Source organism: Colletes gigas, unplaced genomic scaffold, assembly GCF_013123115.1.
Source record: "Colletes gigas isolate AHSC1104 unplaced genomic scaffold, ASM1312311v1 Colletes_gigas_Sc00007, whole genome shotgun sequence".
In the NCBI taxonomy this organism is placed as follows: domain Eukaryota; kingdom Metazoa; phylum Arthropoda; class Insecta; order Hymenoptera; family Colletidae; genus Colletes; species Colletes gigas.
Genome location: NW_025106636.1, coordinates 9,746,569 through 9,766,740, shown reverse-complemented (window position 1 = coordinate 9,766,740; position 20,172 = coordinate 9,746,569). Strand labels below are relative to the sequence as shown.

Sequence of the window (20,172 nt, the reverse complement as noted above, 5' to 3'; positions counted from 1 at the left end):
CGGTGTGCTGCAACAGTTCGACGGACGTTTAAAACCTGCACGGTCAACGACCCTGTGTGGACGCAGCTATCTATCTCCGTATCCATTACGGGCGACTGCGTCGAGTACAAGGGAAAAGGGAGTAAAGAACCGGAACGTTTCACCCGTGGAGGGTTTCTCCTCGTCCCGAATTCGCCGCGAGATTTGGCCCCGTCACATTTCCAGTCGGCCGGGCACAGTCGATTCGCGATTCGATTTGCAGAATCTTTGGAGAAAAGTCGGTTATCGTCGGCCCGGTGACCAACAATGCCTGGCCGACCCAGATTCTCACGAATTCCACTACGGCTACTTCCCGTTCGTCCCTGTCCGCGCGGAACGTCGAATCCGGACCGGAAACGGGACGCTGTCGAACCGAAGGGGAGGAAATTGGTTGGCGCGAGACGAAAATATTTATTTGAGGAATTTTCACCGAAATAACGCCGTCTTCTATCGTGTCTCCTCGTTTCCCCTTCCGTGACCCACCGGAAATTCTAACAATAAACTTCGCGACAAAGAACGTTCCGCCCACTTGTTCCTTTCATTGTCCCCGGTGAGGTTACTTGCGTAACTCACAGAGGAGCACGTTTTTTTAAAATGTCTTTAACAAATGAGCCGGCATGAAGATTAGGTTATTACAAGAAACATCAAATAGATTAATTGGGCAATACCAGTTCGTACAACTTCTCACAAATTAATAAACGATCGCAGAACACCCTCTAGTTTCGCGTAGGATGCAAGTTCTAACCCCATACCTAATCAAATTTTCTGCGGAGTTCAATTTGCCTACAAAGACCCTGATCTTCACCTCGAAACACAAGCTCCAACGAATTTCCGACGACCCTCGTTCACGATCCACGGGATTAATCTGCCGTGAACGAAAACAACAAAGAGCTACAAAGCAGCATATTGTCGGAGGATGGAAGAAACATCCCATCAGGCTAAGCCAGCGCGGAGGCGAGGAAGTACCGCGATACGCAAACCCCGTCCGGCAGTCTAACTCAATCTTACGTTCAGAGAGTGAGATTCGCCTAACCTCTTCCCTTTCCCCTTTCCTTTTGCCAGTAGTTTCAGCGGGGTGTTACCGTTAAGCCTCGTAGTAATTTCGTCGGGCGTATTCCGGGTCGAAGCGGGGTATTAAGGTAATGAGAGTTCTCGTAGCTGGCTCGCGCTTTCGATAGCGTGCGGCCGCGAATTAAACTGTAATTTTCCATCCCGGGGCAATGATTCGACCCGCGGAATTGGACAATGAAAATCCCCGGGTCTGGGACGGAACGGAACCACCGGATTTTTTTTCCTTCATTTTTTACGTAGAGGTGGGCCAGGTGAATATCAATTAGGAAGTTTCTGCGCCGCGGCACCGTTGTTTCAATTCCTCCGGCCTGGATTTAATCACTGCGCGATGCAACGCGCGGGAACTTGCCGCTCGGCGATAAAAAAGCCCAACTTTCGACGACTTCTTGGAAAGGCGGATTGTGTTTCACCCTTGACGCAGCCAGCGCCCGCTTGGAGAGCACTTCCGATTGGAAAGTTGCCCCTATTTGATCAAGCGGTTTATGAACCCCTTCGTTCCGTAGGAAGTTGTACCTTACTTTGGCGTTTTATTGACTGCGAAGCCGGCCGAGGCAAGTGTTAATTAGGTGGATTCAATTCGGGCATCGTAGCAAGTATCGGTACTGTATCGTTTATACCGATAATTTCTTTAGTAAAAGTTGCATTTTTTGAGGTTATGCGTACATCGAGACACAGTTGCCCTCTGGCGGTGAACTCGCAAGATGACGATATAGAGTCATAAACACGGATACAGTTCGGTGGCTGCAAAATTTCGCGAATCTAGAAATTAACGCGATCAGTGGAAATGATACGCGGTAAAATAACGGCAAACTAACTTATTTTATTGGAGCAACGCGGCGCGCATAAATTCCCGCCGCTCAATCTTCGTAATGCAATGCACAAGTGTTGCCGGGCTGTAATTTTGACGGACGCGTACGCAAATTATAACAAGCGACGACGTAATGTAACGTTTCGAGGCGCGCCATTTCCCAGCAGAATTTATGGAATCGAAAATTTCGCGTGCACCATGGGAAATCATCCCTCGTTTACTGGCCACGTTTATTTCTCATAAAACCACGACACACTATCGGCTAAATTCATACCGAAATCAGGGGAAACGATCGTTTAGCGCGGAAAAATAATTTTTTCAATTTGCAACTTCACTACAACTAGTGGAAACGTGTTCGATGCAGCGATTATCAAACTTGGCGATTAAAAATCGTGGTAAAACGCTACGAATTTCCAAAGTTACAAGGAATTGAACTAGAAAACAAATTCTATTAAATTCGCGTTTAAGGTCCGCGACAATATTCGCGGAGTCGTCGTTCGTCTCAGCCACGAGCAGAAACAATATCCGAGCGCGTCTTTTCGTTCGCTCGGGGGAACAAGGCGGTTCGGTTGAATAGAGAGGTGGTTGTGGGTTCGTGGGAGGGGCCTAGAATCCGTACGAAGAAAAATGTTCGCCCGTGTTCCTCCGTTTCGCCGCGGTGAAAATGGGAAAGCAAAGAGCGGGCGAATATTTCGCGAGAAAGAGTTCAACGGCAGGCAGTTACGATCGAGGAACGAGACAGACACGTGTCGTTTTACGTAATCTCGCAGCTCCGGGATTCTCTTTGTGCCAGGCACAAAGCCGCCACCTCTCCCCAACCCCTCCCACCCCCTCTATTCCCCATTTCACGGAATGCTCGACTTTGCATGCGCCGTCTGCTTTCCCGAATGCGTCGTTACGGAACCGGAAATGTTTGTTCGAGGCTCATTGAATTTCCTGCATAGCAAAGGTCTCACTCTCTGTGCCGGGGACGCGAGACCCCGTATCGTTCGATGCCGCGTAAATGTTCTTTCGGTTCCGGTTACTTTGAATCGCTTTTACGCGTTCCTTGGCCGAACCAGTCGTGTCTAATGCAACAGAGAATCGCAACTTTCTTCGATTAACGTACGAGTATTGTGAACACGTATGTCCCGTCGTCCTCCAACACTCCAGTACCTCCAGCGCTCGCCACTAGAGGGGCACCCAACGTTTACCATTCTCGCAAGTACACGATCACCACTGATTCTTATATATTATCCTTGTTTCTCTGTTCATCAGCAGTGGCTGTCCAAAGCTGTGGGGGAGGTATTGCACCCTCCTCCTGCCCCCACAGCATGAGCCAACCTCACCTCCACGCGGTGGACGCTGGGCAATGGCGTTGCCAGCTAACGAGGCTCTGGCTATGAGTATGGGTCGAATACAGTCTTGGGACGGGAATCTTTGGCTCTAAGATGAGATAAGACTCTAGAATAAAAGTCCACCTGCTGGTATAGCGCATCACACTGTTCACCAGCAGTCCCAAAATGAAGTTCCTTTATGTTTCACTCTTTACCGTTTAAGAAAGAACAGTTAACGTCGTGAAAGTTGATGTTAGGTGATTCAGATGATAGACTTACGGCAGATAAGCTGTAGAATCTGTTGGGTATCGCAGATACCCATCGGAGTAAGCTTTTAATACTCCCTCGTCCTTTTCAGCTCTCCTCCGTTTCTTCTTTCCGTATTACTGTTTCCAGAGAACACTTAAGATCGTAAACATTAATGTCAGGTGGTTTAGGTTATAGGATCCAGTCAGACGAGTTGAAACGTGATCCTCATGAAAATGTTCCTTGCATTTCTTTCATTTCACGAGCATATTTCTTTTAATTTACGACGCAAACGCGATGAAAAGCGCAGTCTGGAGCTGACGTTGAAGCAAACCCAAAGTGGTTTAAATTGTCTTTATCGTAGAGCCTCGGAAGGCAGGCTGTTTACCTTTGCTACTCTTATTCGCCGTTTATTTTCTTATCTGGATCTGTACTTATTCGTTCTAAGCATTTGGTTAGTCTGTGCTCTCAGCGTCCTGTCTTTCAGTTTGAATTACTTTCTCGAGTGGAGGCCCGAGCCGTCTCGCAAGAGCTCCAATGTTTGCTTTTGATTGAATTGGCGATCGCCGATTTTGTTTGTCGAAAGAGAGAGCTATTGTACTTATCTATAATATTTAATTCCTCGTGGAAGTAAAGCAGGATTGATCGATTCAATCTGGCGGTTTGCAGTCTTACGCCATGATTTCTTTCGCATTCTAGTGCGTGTCAAAACGAATCGTATTCGACGATAAGGGAATCACAGTTTTGTGAGAATGTGGAGCGACTCGGGAATCTACCAATCGTCGGAACCGTGCATTCTGTTCTCAGAATTTCGAGAAGTCTTCGGAAGAGTGGCAGGACGGAAGAGATAAAGGTATTGCGCGTTTATCGCGCAATCCAGGGGTTGTCCTGTTCCCTTTTCATGCGAATCGATTCCCATTTCCCGCCGAGTAGTTTAGAGAATCGTGAGCGGGTGGGGATTCCGCGAGTCTTATAATCATATTTCCAGATTCCCGACGGTGATTCGCCGTCTGAACTTTTTGTCGATCGGACGTACTTGGAGCCGTAAGATACACCGCAAATTCTAATTCAAAGTCGCTGAATTTTCGAAACTCGGTTCTTCGAATCGTCAATTTAATACGTCGATTAATTTATAGAAAGGCACGAGCATCTTGTTGTGCCTTTTAGAGCAAGAGTGACCATTAATCCCTCCGCTGTTGGCGGTAATTGATGAAAAGTGCTATCGGCGGCCGAGTATATCGCGGTAGTCTTTTTACTGTAAAAAAAATCGAGGACCATAGATTGCAAAATTGTTGCGGTGGAACGAACCTCTGGTGTTCGCAACATGCGCCACGTAAAAGAGGAATTCGTTAAAAAATCAAGTGGTTGTTCTCCGCGGCATAGACTCTCTTTCATCCCACTATTTATTCAACGATAATTTGAACTATCCAATGATAGGTGAGGCGAGTCTGTGTTAGATTAATCTGCAGTTTAAAGAAGAAAAACGTGTCTTGTGTCATCGAGCGTCAGAGGTAACGATCTTTAGACCCCTTGGTGATCTTGGATGCTATAAAATCCAGGTCTAATTGTTCGCACATGCCCAGAACTCGTCTCGCGGCACAAGCTCTATAAAAGAGAGATTCGTCAATGGATCAGGAGAGCATTGTACGTGCCATACTCTCTCTTTCATTCCGCCAGAGAACTGGCGCGTGACCTAAATCCCAAATGCTTCCTCAGGGTTTTGTCGCGAGTCCCTGGTGCCGGTGTCGGGGGATGTTCAGTGTCTGCCGTGGAACGTGGCTGACTCCCACTCCACTTTCCTCGCCCCACACCGCTTGGAAGGCACAACAATAAGAGGGCCATGGAGACGATGTCTGAGAGTCCTCTAGCACAAAAGGGGGTTGGTCTCGTTAAAGTCTGTTGTTGGATATATTGGTCGTGCATACATTAAGAATAGGCGGATGATGAACGATCTTAAAGGATCGGACGCTCGTTCGTGGAACTTTGTGACGTTCCGCTCGGATTATCGTCGCTTTTTATTGTTCGGTTTGCGGCCTCGTTAAAACGTCTCGGAAATAGGAGGTGGATCTGCGGTTGTTCCTCTCTCCGTGACACGGTGGCCTTGTTAAAAACGCGGAAACGATATTCTCCGCGTCGCCGCGGTTTCAGTACGTGGCGAACGCAATTTCTGCCAGTCTCGATTTTGCCTCTGGTCGGCACGCGGAATCGAGTTTGCAATTTAATTGCTATAGAGTTTTGGCAACATGTTGAGAAACATGGTCAGCGTTGCTGGGGTAGGCTCGTTCTGCCGTGTGTGTGTATTTGAATTCTGCACGTTTATTCGGAATTTTATAATTAGCGCGCGTCGAACCAACCGCGAACGAAGGGTGATAATAAAGACCATCGCGGACCACAATGTGTTTCGTTTGAAAAACAATTTCCAACGAGTTCGGGAAGCGACGCGACGCGTACGTACGGCCGATGAAAACGACCAAACGGGAACAGAATCGCTAGTTTGGAATGCTGTTTCTCGTTTGGCGAAACAATCGGAACTTTTCTTTTCTTTTGCGCAAACGTGCGAGAACAAGCGGCTCCTAGTTAACTTCGCGTCTCCCATACGACGAACAGGAATAGTATTATACGCAAAAGTGTTCGTACCATTTTTAGCGGTCCGCAATTATTGTTCCCCGGCACGGGCACGCAGATTTTCTGCCCGATTACGCGCGATTATACGCTAGAAACCTGCCGTCACCGTATTTTCGCAATCACGCCTACTGTTGTCCGGGATTTCCATTTCAATGAAAATCATCGATATTGTTATTATGCAAAGAGTGGGGGGTGGGGACGTATTTTCGGAACGTCGCTTATGAAAATGGATTAAATGCACTTTGCGAACGGCTAGAATTATTCGCGATGCTAGGCGCGCGATTGCACGGTTAACGCGTGCCCGACAAACGCGGACGAATGGTGGAAAAAAGTGACTGCATGAGTGCAATCAATCGTTTCAACTGGGACACGGCGAATTTCGCCGATGGGACGCGTAATATTCGGCGCATTGTTTCTATATTGTCGTGCTTGTGGATTGAAAACGACGAATTGAAGAAAGTGTATCGCAGAAAAGATCTGGATGAACCACGGAAAATCTGGCGTGCCCCACGGAAAGTGTATACTGCCCCGCGAGAAAATCTTGAGCGAGTCATAGGAAATGTATGGTGACTTCCGGAAGGTTAAATGCTTCGCAAATTCAGAAAATCGTGGACAGATAATACATTTGGGTGGTTTTGATGATAATGGTCTACAAGGTAACCAAAGTTGGGTAAAAAATCAAGCCAACAAGCATCGTGGATGCAATTACCCGAGGCAGTAACATTATTATTGGTAGCGCGCGTATATCTTCATTGTTGGTTGTCCCTGAAACGTCCCTTCCCAGCGCGTCGAAATGAGCTCGAACAACGCTGTATATTGGCGGCGCATAATGGAGTTATTGTAACGAGTGGTCGCGGCGCGCTACGGCGTTATTCGTCGTTATCCGAGTCGCGCGCAGTCATCGTAACGCATGGGAATGTCAACGGGCTGCATTAATCGGTAGCCATGCCCCCGGTCCATTTTATTGAATTATATTAATCCATTATAATACGCACGGGTGGATTTATCGCGCTGCCTGCCGGGCATTATTCTAACGAGATCGGGCCGACCGTAAAATTAGACTATCGAAACGTTCGCAGCAGTTATCGCTTGTAGCGCGATTACCTTTCGAAGAGCGCGATTAACGTTATCGATGTTTGACGTATTGTAGGAAAGGGGATTACGGTAGTCAACGGGCATTACGCTGCTCCGGACTCTGGTCAATTGCCATTACAGATCAACGTTTAATCGCGACCGAAGGAATTTTAACTCTCACAAAGAGCGTGAATTCCGGGAGCGTTTGTCTCGGTCCTTTTGGGTTGGTCTTTGATCCGCTGGAACGACCGTACCGCCAATTCCATTTCGAATATAATTGCCAGCTTATCTAAATGTCTCGAAAAGTTGTGAAACGATCTTCGAAAACGACCAATTTCCTTAAATCTTTTTTAACGAATACGGTCTACATAGCCCATATTATCGTAAAAGTTGGGGTTACGTTTTATCACCGAAGTTAGGCTCGATAACCTTATTTTTCGCCGCGCTTCGTTGCGAATTTTTCATTCACATATAATCATTGGTAATAATGAAAAAATCTGATGAAGAAATATTTAATAGACTGACGATGAAAAATTATTTTGTGCCATGAAAAGCAACGAGTCCGACGATGTCGAAATCGCGCCTCGGAACGCGTATGGCGATTTCGTAAACGCCGCGCCGCGGGACATGTTTATTTTCCAGCAAATAGTGAATAAATATTAATTATTTGTTACTGGTTGGACGACGTATAGGTTGTTCGCTTTTACAGGGCTTTGCGAAAATAATGCGCGACGCATTAATTTTCACGGGCCTTGCGTGCGGTGCGCACCATATTGGGTTACGCGTTCAATTTCTCACGCAATTGCGCGTAAACATGTCCTCGAGTTTTTCTCCCTTTTTGTGGTGCATTTTTTAACCGGAATATTCAAAAGTTTTCGATACAGTCTGAACATTCCCTCGTTAAAACGTCGTATTCGTCCCTCGATATAACGCAACGAATCAATATTTATGTTCCTGCAGTTTGAACGACCCGGTGAACAAACTTTTCATCGAAAATTTGAAGCTTTGGGGGGTACTTCCGCCCCTTAGGCTCGAATAATCGCCCTTAAAGAAATACGCAACATTTATTCTTACCGTTGTACAAGCCTGCGAAGTTTCATGGAAACTCAGTACCAAAAATGATAATTGTATTCGTGATTTATCAAATGCCAAGAGCGCAAAAAATTCCAATTCTTCAGCGTCTCGCTCCGAGACGCGTACACATTCAACACAGGAGGTTCTTGCTTTTGAACAAGCAAGAGAATCGAGGAAACAATGGAAGCAAGGAAAAGATAGGGGCGAAACATGGACGAGGAAGGGGTGATGGGGTAGCGGAAGATGAGAAAAAGGATACTGTACGTTGTGCCCCGTGCGGCGAGACGTGGATACGGAGTCTAATACAATTGCTTCTGTAGCAAGTTCCTCGAGAGTGCAGCGTTACAGACTGCGTCGTTGCTATAGAGCCCAAGCCTTTTCTCTCTGGCGGTGTTCGTAGCCGGCCTGGTATCTTGCTAGGAGTGCAGTTACACTGCACGCTCTAACGGCGTGCTGCGCTCCTTATTAATAGGTGCACTTGGAAACTGCACGCCGCTGGGCCGGTCTACGGAGCGAAAGGTTAACAATGGGGCTGCACGAGCTGCGGCCGGAACGGAGGAGAGGGCTCAATGGATGCGGCCATTATTTATAACGCGTCGCTTGAACCGAGGAATGGCCAGAGCTGGCAAGTAAATCGTTCTATCGTTTATTAACGCCGAGCATGAAAATGCACGGCACCGTGGCGTTCAACGGGCTCGCGCGATCGTAAATCTCAAAGATGTTGTTCGCGACATCGTTGTTAGGTTTCCATAATTTTGATCAGTGAGTAATCAATCAGTTACATATTTCTAACCCTGATCACGCTTCTGGACCGACGGTGTACGCGAGTTACACGAGCGCGTGCAGTATTGCCTCGCTTAATGCATCAGCGTGCGTTCGGATATATGCAATTGATTAGTTCACGTATTAGTTTTCTTTAAATTTTCAATTTTATTCGATCTACGATGGAGGTTACGGATCAGAGAATCGGCGAGACTAACTTTCTGACTTTAAATTTGTTTTGTCAGACATTTGTAATACAGTTTACCCTCCCTCGCGGGAGTCCAATTTATTCGAACACAGGTATAAGCCGCTGGTGGCGGTGCTTACTGTCCGTAACCGGTCCTCGCAGCGGATAGCTCCTTATTAATAGCCGTGCTTAGAATTCGAAGGCCCCTTGTAGCACCTAGTATTCTGTAGGGTTTACCAATAGGTACCAGATGGAATAGTATAATGAGAGGGCGTGAAGACTGATAACAGAGTTTGGGGTCTTCCATAACATAGAGAGCGATTTACAATTTGATGTTCGGCAGAGATTGCTGTACCTAGTTCGGAATTTGCTTCGGTCATTGAGATTTCAAACATGTCATTGTACTATTGCAGTCTAGAAAAAGGATATGTAATACGTGACGCACGGTTAGAGCCTCATTTTCAATGAAAAATCTTTGCAAAAGTAGCAGATTTACGATAAAGTACACGGTATTACGTCGCTATTCGTGATGTTTAACTCGAGCTACGAATTCCTGTTTCTGTAAATTTTATTATTTATGTTTCCGACAGATCCGCGAAACGGAGATATCTGACATATGGCTGCTACGCGAACTCTCGGAGTTAATTACGTTTCGTAATTGCGAGCCGAGTCCGGGGCTCTATTAATGGACTGGTTTTGCCAGGATCTTTTCTCGCGAGCTTTGAATCAAGGCTGCTTTCATGCTAATCCCATATACTGGCACGGTGGCCGGTTCTTCGTCGACGTAGCTCGGGTTAATTCAATCGACAATGCCGCGGGCGTGCTTTTCGACAAAATCCAATCAGAATGTGTCAACTCGTCTCTCCATTATACACAGCACTGCCTCTCTCAAAGAACAACGAACGCAGAACAATATTTATTAGCAATATTTCGTGGCTAATTATATCTCTAACCCAGACCCGATATCGATTCGAGCATTGCTCAATATTTTCAAAACTTGGGATTTCTTTCAAGTTTCATCGTGACTTATTACTGTCACTGTAGAGTAGACAACATGGTTCATAATCGTTTAAATTTTGAAAAATTTGCTACACCTACAGATCCTCTTATCGTTCGAGACCTTTCGCTAGCGACATATTTGTGATATTTTCCATTAGATTAGATTAGAGTAGGTATTCGATTTCTAGTTTTCTCTGTTTTCCTGGTTAGCTAATCGCATGCGGGTTGAATCATTCAGCGTAGCATCGTTGCTGAGCGGATGCGCATCCAAGCGAGCATTATTGGAAGCGAGCAATTCGATATATCCCCGGAGCGGGTTGTTTTGGTTTCGACGTGCCAGATCGGAACTGATTGACGCTCTGGGATATACTCGGCCTGACCCGGAGTTAATTACGGAACCTAAGCGAACCGCAAGCTCGCTCTAAGCTGCCTGGACCGACTCGCCATTATAATTAATTAATTAGTCGTATGGGATGTGACTTAATGGATCGTCTACGATACGCCCTCGGAAGTTCCATTCGGTTCGAATATCGGTCGGATTGGTATTCGTGTTGCGCGATACGAAGAGTGGATTTTCGAGAGATCTTTTACTATCAACTTTAAGAGTTAGGTGTCTACTTCTGCTCTACTATTTAGGTGTTTTCATCCGTGATCGATAAATCGATACAGAAGCTAACTTGCTGAATAAGATCGCGTTTTAGTCGTACATGTCATATAGAGTTTGCATAACCTTTCGAACATTCCAGATAGTCGAGTATCATCTGATTGAGCCGTGTTCAGGCTGTCAGCAATGTGATCGAACCGCTAATGTAAATCAAGCCTCAGCATCAGGTGTCTTTGACCCTGTCAAGCCAGGCTCCATAGCTTAAATGTAGTTAGGGAATTTACATAGAGTAATTGGCCGTGTAAGCTTCGAATCTCGCGTTGAATGAGTTGTCAAGTACATAAAATTAGAATTTTTTCTTACCATGCGTTATCCAATGACCAGCGATGACTTAGTGGAGATCCCCAAAAAATATCTTGCACCTTGAAAACGGGGAAGAAAACTCGTGGAGCAACAAAGGAGACAATGGATTCGTAGCTTTGGTGTATTTTTATTAACCGAAATCCTAGTCTATAATAAAGAATGCTATGTGTATACATATCTTCTATCTATATACAATAAATCCATCTTCCACAACGTCACCGTGTAACATTTGGCAACTCGAAATCGATTCTCTGTTCTCATTTCTTGGCAGGAGTCACGCGTTAATCAGTCGCGATTCGAGAAGTTCTGGTTCCCGGATGATCGGACACGGCGGTTTCCGTTACAAAGACGAGACCGCCGGCTTCCGGATCTTTCGGTGGTGGTCGCTTACAGAGAGTGAAATGGAGAGATAGAGAAAGATAAAGAGAGATTGTGAGAGAAAAAAAAAAGAAAGAAACATCGAGTCTTCTAAAAGACCACTTCTTAATTAAGTTTAGTGCTGATCGTTTTGGGACTATCGATACGAGTAAGTGTAATATTGCTTGCGCAGCACTATTAAGAGGTCGAGTTTCCTCTCGGAATATACGAGCGTCAATACGAACATCGTTAAGTCGCGACAGCTTTCGTACGCTATTATTTACAAAGAAAGTGTGTGACGGTATCGTACATACAATATGAGCGTCGAAATTATGAGGGGGAAACGGCATTAAAAAATCAGTCTTCGTAGGAGTAGATTCGAATTGTTCCAAAAAGGGATCCTTTATGTCGTTGTTCGGTTCTCGTAAATGGTCGGAGGATCTGTTCGATAACAGACAATCGGTCGACTGAGCAATACCGTCGAGTCCCTTCATGGACTTTTTGGCTCTGTGAATCGAGTCTGTAGAACTTTTGGCACGCGAGTAATGGCTTTTGTCTTTCACTGACACTTGGAACCTACCTTTCGGGCAGATCGACGGATCAAACTAGTTCGCTGTGTCCTGGTCAAGATCTACGCGTATCAGTTTTTGGCACTTAATCAAAACCAGCGTTGATTCGTTAACGTTAGAATTCATTCTGAAATCGTTCGTCCTAGCTACCTCTACGAGTGAAATCAGTCTATCACCAGGACTGGACGCCCGCACCTCCAGGGTGAATCTCGAAGAACGAAACGAAACCTGGCACGTGACAACGGGGCCTCAGTTGTTGACGTTCTTCGGCGTGTTCGCTGGTCCGGGTCCTCATCCAAAGATACCCACGCAGCCGGGAGCGCTCTTCATCTCGATGCTACGATGATCAGCCTCTTTGCGAGACTCTTTCGGTTTGTGCTACGAGTTCAGAGGCGTGGTGCCGATATTGCTGATGAAGCTAGGGCAAGCGTTGTCCGCTCTGTCGCCGCTCTGCAGCGAGTAGTGTCTGTAGGTCATGTAGGTCTGCGGGTTCGAGGCTAGAGGCTGATCCCTCTTCTCCGTGGACCTCTGTTTCTTCATCTTCATGTAGCCCAACACAGAGATCAGGACCACGAACACGACAAAGCCCATGCAACTGCCGACTATTAGGCCCAACCTCCTCGTCAGGATGCTCGCCAAACCTCCTCTATCGCTCATCGTTCCGTCACCCACTATCGAGTCCGGCGCGTCCAGGGTTCTGACCTCCGTACAGAGGCTCGTGGGTGAATTGACCATCACGGGAAGGGCAGAGCCCTCGATCACGTCGTCGTGAGAGGCATTCCATTGCCAAGAACCGATGTCTTCCGGGATTGGCGTGCCCCAGCTGCCCAGACCGAGAACGCAAATCAAGTACCGGGTGTCCGAGGCCAATTTTGTCAGCCTCACCGAACGTGCCTTCGGGTCAAGTAGCTTGCCTCGTACCTGAAACGTAAACAACGTAACTTGACATGAATTTCGTACACCATCAGATATTTCATATTTTTTCGAACATCGTCTTTCACGCGCGACTAAATGTTCAACTTACAAATTACTATCAAGACTACTCTAATTGACCAATTAACTATTTCTAAGAGTTGGTTTTATCGAAGGACTCACCTCGTCGACATTGTCCAGCGCATGGTAGGCCACTTGGTAGCCATGCAGACCGGAATGGTTTCTGCTCTGCCAGGACACGAGTACAGAAAACGGCTGGATGTCCTGAATCGCGAGTTTCAGGACCAACGGAGCAGAGCAGAAAGCGTGAGGGTCGAGATCGAGGAAAACCAAACCCCGAAGCTCCGGCGGCTGCTCGCATCTCAGTAGACCGCCCTCGACATCTCCGACCCCGACGCCGTTTCTTCCGCGACCGCGACCACCACCTACTCCGCTAACCAGCTTCTGATGGTCCCTCAACCATTCCCAGAGTTCTTGCGACTCGCAGCCGCAATGTAACGGATTCTCTGTGAACATCAACGGAACGATCGAGTTAGAGAGGGTTGTATTTTCCCTGTTGATGTAATCGATAACCTGGATGAGAAAATACCAGGGCGTCTGCTCTAAAATTAATTGACTGGACGCTTACTCGTTCGTTATTTCACACGGAATTAATTTAACAAAGTCTAATCGTGCGCTGTTAAAATCTGAAGCCATTGAAACATTGATATAGAAAGCAGCACGTGGACAGCGACGCGTGTTCACGGTGTCCTCTGCTAAATTTGAAAATCTTTTGGGGCGGATTAAGGGTAGCAGGTGGTGGACATTATACTTTCGTAAGGGACTAGTTTGCAGACTCGAGAGGAGAGAATGAGACAGAATGGCAGAGCGTGTTTGATTGTGCCGATGTTGAGTATCGATTCGAGACGATTGTACGTGACCAGTGATATGATTGGATTTCCAGCAGCAGTAACTCCATTTGGATCGATAGCTTCGATACATACACTGTTATTCTCTCTGCCTCGCGTGCTCGTTGAATAAAAGTCGCGCAAGCAAACGAAACATTGATACTACATTAATAAAAATCTCTGCTTTTCTCTTTGCTGCATACGTTCCTTCCGACGATGTTTCAAAATGACTTGACGATTTTCGACGCGCGTCGCTTTCCACATTCGTCGTTCTAAAGCAAATTCAGCCCCTCGGCGTGTTTACACTATATCCTAGGTGTAAATAAATTAGGGAACATTACCTTCAGCGCGTAAGCTCCGTATCTGTGTCTCCAGGGGTCGAAACGCGTTCAGCGGTAGATTTTCCAGGTAATTTCTACTCAGATCTAATAGTCGTAGCTTTTTCAAAGGTCTAAACGCTTCGCTAGAGATGGCGTTAATCCAATTCCCGTAGAGATGCAATTCCACCAGGCTGACCAAGTTCTTGAACGTCACCTTGTCCACGATTCCGATCTGATTGTACGAAAGATCCAGTATTTGAAGCGATTTTAGGTCTTCGGGGAATTCTTCGAGCTCTTTCAGTCGATTATGGGTGAGGTTCAGAATCCTTAGATGCTCCATACCCTGTAGTCTCTCCTTGGGCAGGATCTCCAAGCTGTTCATTCCAAGATGCAGCGTCAAAAGATTGGGCAAGCTTCTGAATGCACCTGGCGATACCCTCAGGATGCCATTCTGACCCAAAAACAGATGCAGCAAAGCTGGAAATGCTTCAAAGTCCTGAGACGTAACTATGCTCAAGTTGGTGCCAGATATGTGGACTTCTTGGAGGATAGGGTACATAGCCTCCGAGGCAAGATCGTGGATTCTGTTGAGTGGATTTCTCGTAAGGTTCAACCAACGCAACGCGGGAAGGTTTTGGCCGGACAACGCCACAGCTGGGATCTGTCTGAACTTGTTTTCGGACAAGTCCACCTTGTGCAACATGGACGAGTGCGCAAAGAAATTGGCCGGAAGGGCATTTAGATGATTGTGACTCAGGTCCACGGAGATCAGACGCGACAGGTTCGCCATGGCGAAGCCGGACATCGTCTCTATCCGATTGTGACTGAGGTCTAATTCCTTCATATATTTTAAACTGGCGAAGCTGGCCACGTCCACGTTCGCGATTTCGTTGTGGGAGAGAGTGAGGATCTCCAGATTGAGAGCACTGGCCAGCGCGGAGTACGGGATGTCCAGAAACCGATTATAGTCCAATCGAATTTTCGAAAGAGACAACAGCCTATCGAAGATACCTGGCGGGAGGCTACGAAGATAGTTATTGTTCAGATGCAGGCGCGCCAAGTTCCGATTAAGGACGAAGATGGTCTCCGGCAGCTGAGAAATCTGTGCCTGGTCCAATAACAGCTCCTGCAAGGACGGCAGCCCGTTTAAACTGTGCTCAGAGATCTGGCTGAAGTTGTTACCGGATGCGGCAAGAGTGCTAAGCCCAGGAATATGCAGATACAATAAGGCAGACGCTGTAAGAAGATTATCTTCCAGGTTCAGGTTCGACAGATTGCTCAGCTCACGGAAAGCGCTGCTCTCTACGCTCACGATGGAGCAGTTCTTCAGATTCAGCGTCTCGATCGGCAGATCTTCTTGAAACATGGCGTCGTGCAAGACGGTCAGTTGATTGTTGGCCAGGTCCAGCACCTTGAGTTTCTTCAGGGCTGTCAGAGCGTATGGGTCCAATCGTCTCAAACCATTGTTCTGCAAATACAGTTCTTCGAGTTTGTGTAACTTGGAGAACGTCCTCGCGGTGATGTGACTGAGTTTGTTCATGCTCAGCTCCAGAAACTTGAGAGCCTGCATCGGCTGGAAGGCACCATCCTCGATCCTGGATATCGAGTTGTTGGTTAAATAGAGCCGCTCTACCAGAAGCAAGTCCCTGAAGAGTGGCGCCTGCAGATGCGTCAGTTTGTTGTGACCTAGCCACATGATCCTGACGGAAGCCTGTCCGCGCAGGGAGTCGTTGTGCAACACCGCCAGCCCGTTGCTGTCCAGCTGAATGGACACCAAAGAACTGCCACCGGAAGACGACTCGGATGTTGACAATTGGAACACGTCGCCCAGAACTGTCAGCTGATTGCCTTGTAAATTAACGTGCTGGAGGCTGTTGAGCGTCCTCAACGCGCCAGTCTCCATGTCGGTGATGGCGTTGTTCTGCAAATGGAGTTCCAGCAACGACGGTAGCGGCGAAAAAACACCGCGCTTCACCTCGATGATGTGATTGTCTTGGAGACGCAGCTCCCTCAGTTGATGCAATTTCAGGAAAGTGCCCGGTTGAAGCTCGCGGATCTTGTTGCCGTCTAGGGACAGGGAAGAGAGATTCTCGCAATGCTCGAGGAACTCCCGCGGCACCTTTTCGATGTAATTGTTGCTAAGGTACAATTGGGCCAATTGCGTGAGACTAGTCAGACCCTTCCCATCGATTCTTCTAATGGCATTCTGCTGAAGGTAGACGACCGCCAAGCTGACGCTACCAATAAATGCGTCTCCGGGGATTTCCAGAATATTGTTCTCCGCCAGGTACAGTTCCCTGAGCTCTGGCAGCCTCGCGAAAACGCCGCCGATGTAGTGGATGTGATTGTGACTCAATTCGATGGTGCGCAGTCTTTCGTTCCCCTTGAACGTGGCTATATCGAGAAACACAATCTTATTGTTGCTGAGATCGATAGACTCCAGGTCTTTGAGCGATACGAACGCGTCCTTATGAATGGTCTCTATCGAGTTGTAATAAAGCGAGAGCGTGTGTAAAATGGGACAAGACCTGAAGCAATCCTCGGCTAACTTCTCGAAGTTATTGCTACTCAAGTCCAGGATCAGCAACGAGGTCAGCAGGCTGTACTTGTCGTCCGGCAGTTCTGATATCTCGTTCCAGGCGAGCCTCAGCGACGCTAAGATGTCTAGTCTTCTCAGCGGCGCCATCGGGAACATTTTGAGCTTGTTCTCGGCCAGGTCCAAATTGCTAAGACTATTCTCTAAACCAGCGAACGCGTATTCCGAGATTTTTGATATTTGATTGCCCTTGAGCGTCAGCTTCATAAGCTTCAGACCGTAGAAGCAAAACGACGAGAGGTCTTGTATCAAGTTGGCCTCGAGGTTCAGCGCGACCAGGTTTCGCAGATCGGCCAACGACTTCTGCGGCACGTGCGACAAACGGCTGGATACCAGAGCCAACGACTCCAAACTGTCCTTGAGGTTCACGAACGCGCCCTCGCTTATTTCGCGCAGGGACGAATGGGATATTTGTAGGTGTCTGATTTGAGAGCCCCGCGGAAAACAGCCGTCTTTCAATTCCTCCACGGTTTTGTCCAGCTCGTAAACGCTCAACGACTGCACGATTGTACCAGCCCCTGGAAACGGTCGTAAAGGGCACGGCCATTAATTTCATTAAGCTGCGATAACGCGAAGCTTAGATTTCGCTGCGTCGGTCGACCGAATGCTCGTCGTGGATTTTATAGACGACGTAAAAGATAATGAATTCTTGGAAGAGGCTAGCCGTGTGTAAATGTTACGAAGCTGATTTGAGAATTATATAACACTCCGACGGGGTTAGTATTATTGACGGAACCATTAGGCCGCTAACGAGACCGCGTATTATTACACTTTTAATACGCTGTTTTGTTCGAAGCTTAATCAAACGCGTTCAATTTGTTCAGCGCGCGGAGTGACGTTTCCCTGATCCACGGTATCTCGTTAAGAACGAGAAACGTTTATCCGTCCTCGCTCCAAAGCGAGCCATTAAACGCTAATTAATTTTCCATTCTACGCGTCGAAACAAACATGGCGCCGTTATCCAGATTATAATAACAATCTCTCCCGTTATTACCGTATTCCAGCGTAACCCGGTGGGTCGTTTCGTTAATAAATGAAAATTGGACGCCGCGACGTTGTATCGAAAAAGTTTTTTTTCACGACGGAAGTTGCATTATCCTTATGTCGACAACTCGGCGTTTGCATTACGTTCGAAGCTCGCGTACTCACCGCCTACTCTCAGAACGCCCTCCAGAGTGGTCCTCAGGGTCTCTTCCGTGGCGCCAGCGCATTCTAGGAAAAAACCATCCTCAATATTGTAACAAGGACAGCCTGGAATAGTCTCGGGGGGCGGACACTTGGCTATTTGGGCGGTAGCGAAATTCTGTATCAGTAGAATTTGTAAGATCAGCCTGAGGGCGTGTTGGGCCGCGGCCTGAGACCGTCTTCGCCATCGCTCCAACGCTCGCGTCATCCTGGCACTGCATTCGTCGCTACAACCGTCCGTGGTGAGGGTGGACCCCGCTGAAACAATAGAACGAGCAACCAATTCGTGAATTCTTTTAAATATAATTCATTACGATCTGCTTGGTCATTGACACTTTCATTTCTACGTCTATTGATGTCGCATCATCGAAATGAAAGTGTTAATGGAGCGCGGTGAATTTGATTTAAGAGACGATATTACTTGGACGACGATACGCGTTATATTTTTAAGTGGAGGGATCCGTGAAATGTCTCGCAGTCGGTCAATTATAGCGATCGATGCAGCAATTCAGACTATAATGAATCCCTCCTCTCCGCGTAATAAGAGTACTGTCTACTTCTTCCACGACATTTTTTACTTCTTTCTTATCTGCCTTCGTTACCCGTCATCGAAGCGGAAAACATTAAGAAGATTCGAGGAACTGTCATTACGACGTCTTGGTCCTCCGTCTTTTAATTATAACGAGGCCGGACGCCTGCGCAACGCGGCTGCGATTTAATAATCTTCTTGTTAGCTCAACGATAACGTCAGTCCTCGTCTGTTCCTTGACGTCTTCGGAAATTACGAATCTTTCGAGTAGCGTGAAATGTTCCAGTTTGTCACGTTGAGCCAGTAACTATAATTGTCCTCGCCTCGAAGCACCGTAAACAACCGATGCCCATTCGATCGTATAACATTAGAACATAACAGAAAATGGTGAATATTTAGTTATGGTATTGTACCCCAGCCTCTGGTAATTAAACATTACTCAGACGATGCAGGGTGGATCGTGAGCAAAGCCGGAAGAGAGAACGGGAGTGCCACCGCGTGATCTTAACACGCGTTTCCGCTGCGCGCACGCCGGCTCGATCCGTTGCTAATAATTTTGCAAGGAAACATCCTATCAAGAGGATCAGTTAAATAGTCACCCGCGGCGTCGTTGTCGATGATTCCTAATGAGTTCCCGTCTGTCTGGCGTCCGGCTTTGATATACCGGAAACGCACGATTCAGTCCACGCGCTGCTTGTTTGTTTTCCCTTCTTTCGTCTCCTTCGCATAGTACGCTGCCGTTATTATTTTTTCACGCGTGCATACTGATTCTGTTAGTAGCCAGTAACGAATTTTCCAAACACCTAGTCGTGTATGAACACGATCAGAAGCTGTCGGTCGAAAAACAGTTCGAATATTCGCCGCTAGTCGGCCACGGGTGGGTTCTGTTTCTCGTTAGTAAGTTCGCGGAGCAGATTTCATGTATAAGAAATCAGTTGAACGAAAAGTTTTGCTTATAAGTGCAATCATTGTGTTTAATAGGGAATCAGGTTAGCAGTAATAATTATTATTTTTACTGAAATCCAACCTTGGTGTTGCTATCCATTTAGTTAGTTTGAGCGTTGTATGAATAATTGCTTTAGAACAGACTTGGTGCAACATTTAAATTGCGCTTCTCCCGGAATTTTATCTAGGTCACGGTTAGCGCTTTTGTGTCCCAATTACGGTCCACCATTCGTCACTTCCCATTCGTTAATCAAACCGACCCGTAAACAGGATTTCTCGTGCCTCAACAGCCGCGGTGAAATAATTTCTGTTTTTCGCGGATGTGTTGCCGGTTAGAGACGACCCGAGGCTGTTAATGCGTCGCATAAATAGTGATCTTCCGGCGTACTGCGTAGCCGGGATACGCGGGTTTCCGTGCGAGACACATTCTGAATGCGGCGATTTCCTGCAATAACAATCGCGGAATTATGTATGCCGACTACGTAGGGTACGGACTCGAGCCTCGTCCCGTTGCATCTGTCACACCATCGTATGGATCATCGGTGCAATCTGCGGGCCAACCGGCGCTCGATATATCTGTGGCTATCGGTAACACTTCCGACGCGCAAAGAGAAGTCCATACGTTTGCGTATAGTAACTGTCAAACGTAATCAATTATCCTTCATGAATACAAATGAGGTACGACGAGCAAAAGAATTGATTCA

The 20,172-nt window shown here is 47.0% G+C and overlaps 1 protein-coding gene across 1 annotated transcript; it reads right to left on the bottom strand.

Moving 5' to 3' along the window:
* Positions 1 to 11,276: 11,276 nt before the first annotated feature.
* Positions 11,277 to 18,202, bottom strand: LOC122396618 (protein artichoke-like). The gene is made up of 4 exons (XM_043395177.1): positions 17,959 to 18,202; positions 14,235 to 17,327; positions 13,169 to 13,512; positions 11,277 to 12,994 (listed from the first exon to the last, which is right to left on the bottom strand). Exons 1-4 carry the CDS (start codon positions 18,200 to 18,202, stop codon positions 12,452 to 12,454), a joined length of 4,224 nt encoding a protein of 1,407 aa, XP_043251112.1. The 3' UTR covers positions 11,277 to 12,451.
* Between the last annotated feature and the right edge of the window lie 1,970 nt (positions 18,203 to 20,172).

Bases quoted from the DNA above. Each gene is read 5' to 3' on its own strand.
- LOC122396618 (XM_043395177.1), bottom strand. From the start codon at position 18,202: ATGACGCGAGCGTTGGAGCGATGGCGAAGACGGTCTCAGGCCGCGGCC. The intron at 17,328-17,958 runs GTGAGTACGCGA...GACCGTTTCCAG, and splicing joins GGGCGTTCTGAGAGTAGGCG to GGGCTGGTACAATCGTGCAG. The intron at 12,995-13,168 runs GTGAGTCCTTCG...TTTACGTTTCAG, and splicing joins CGCTGGACAATGTCGACGAG to GTACGAGGCAAGCTACTTGA.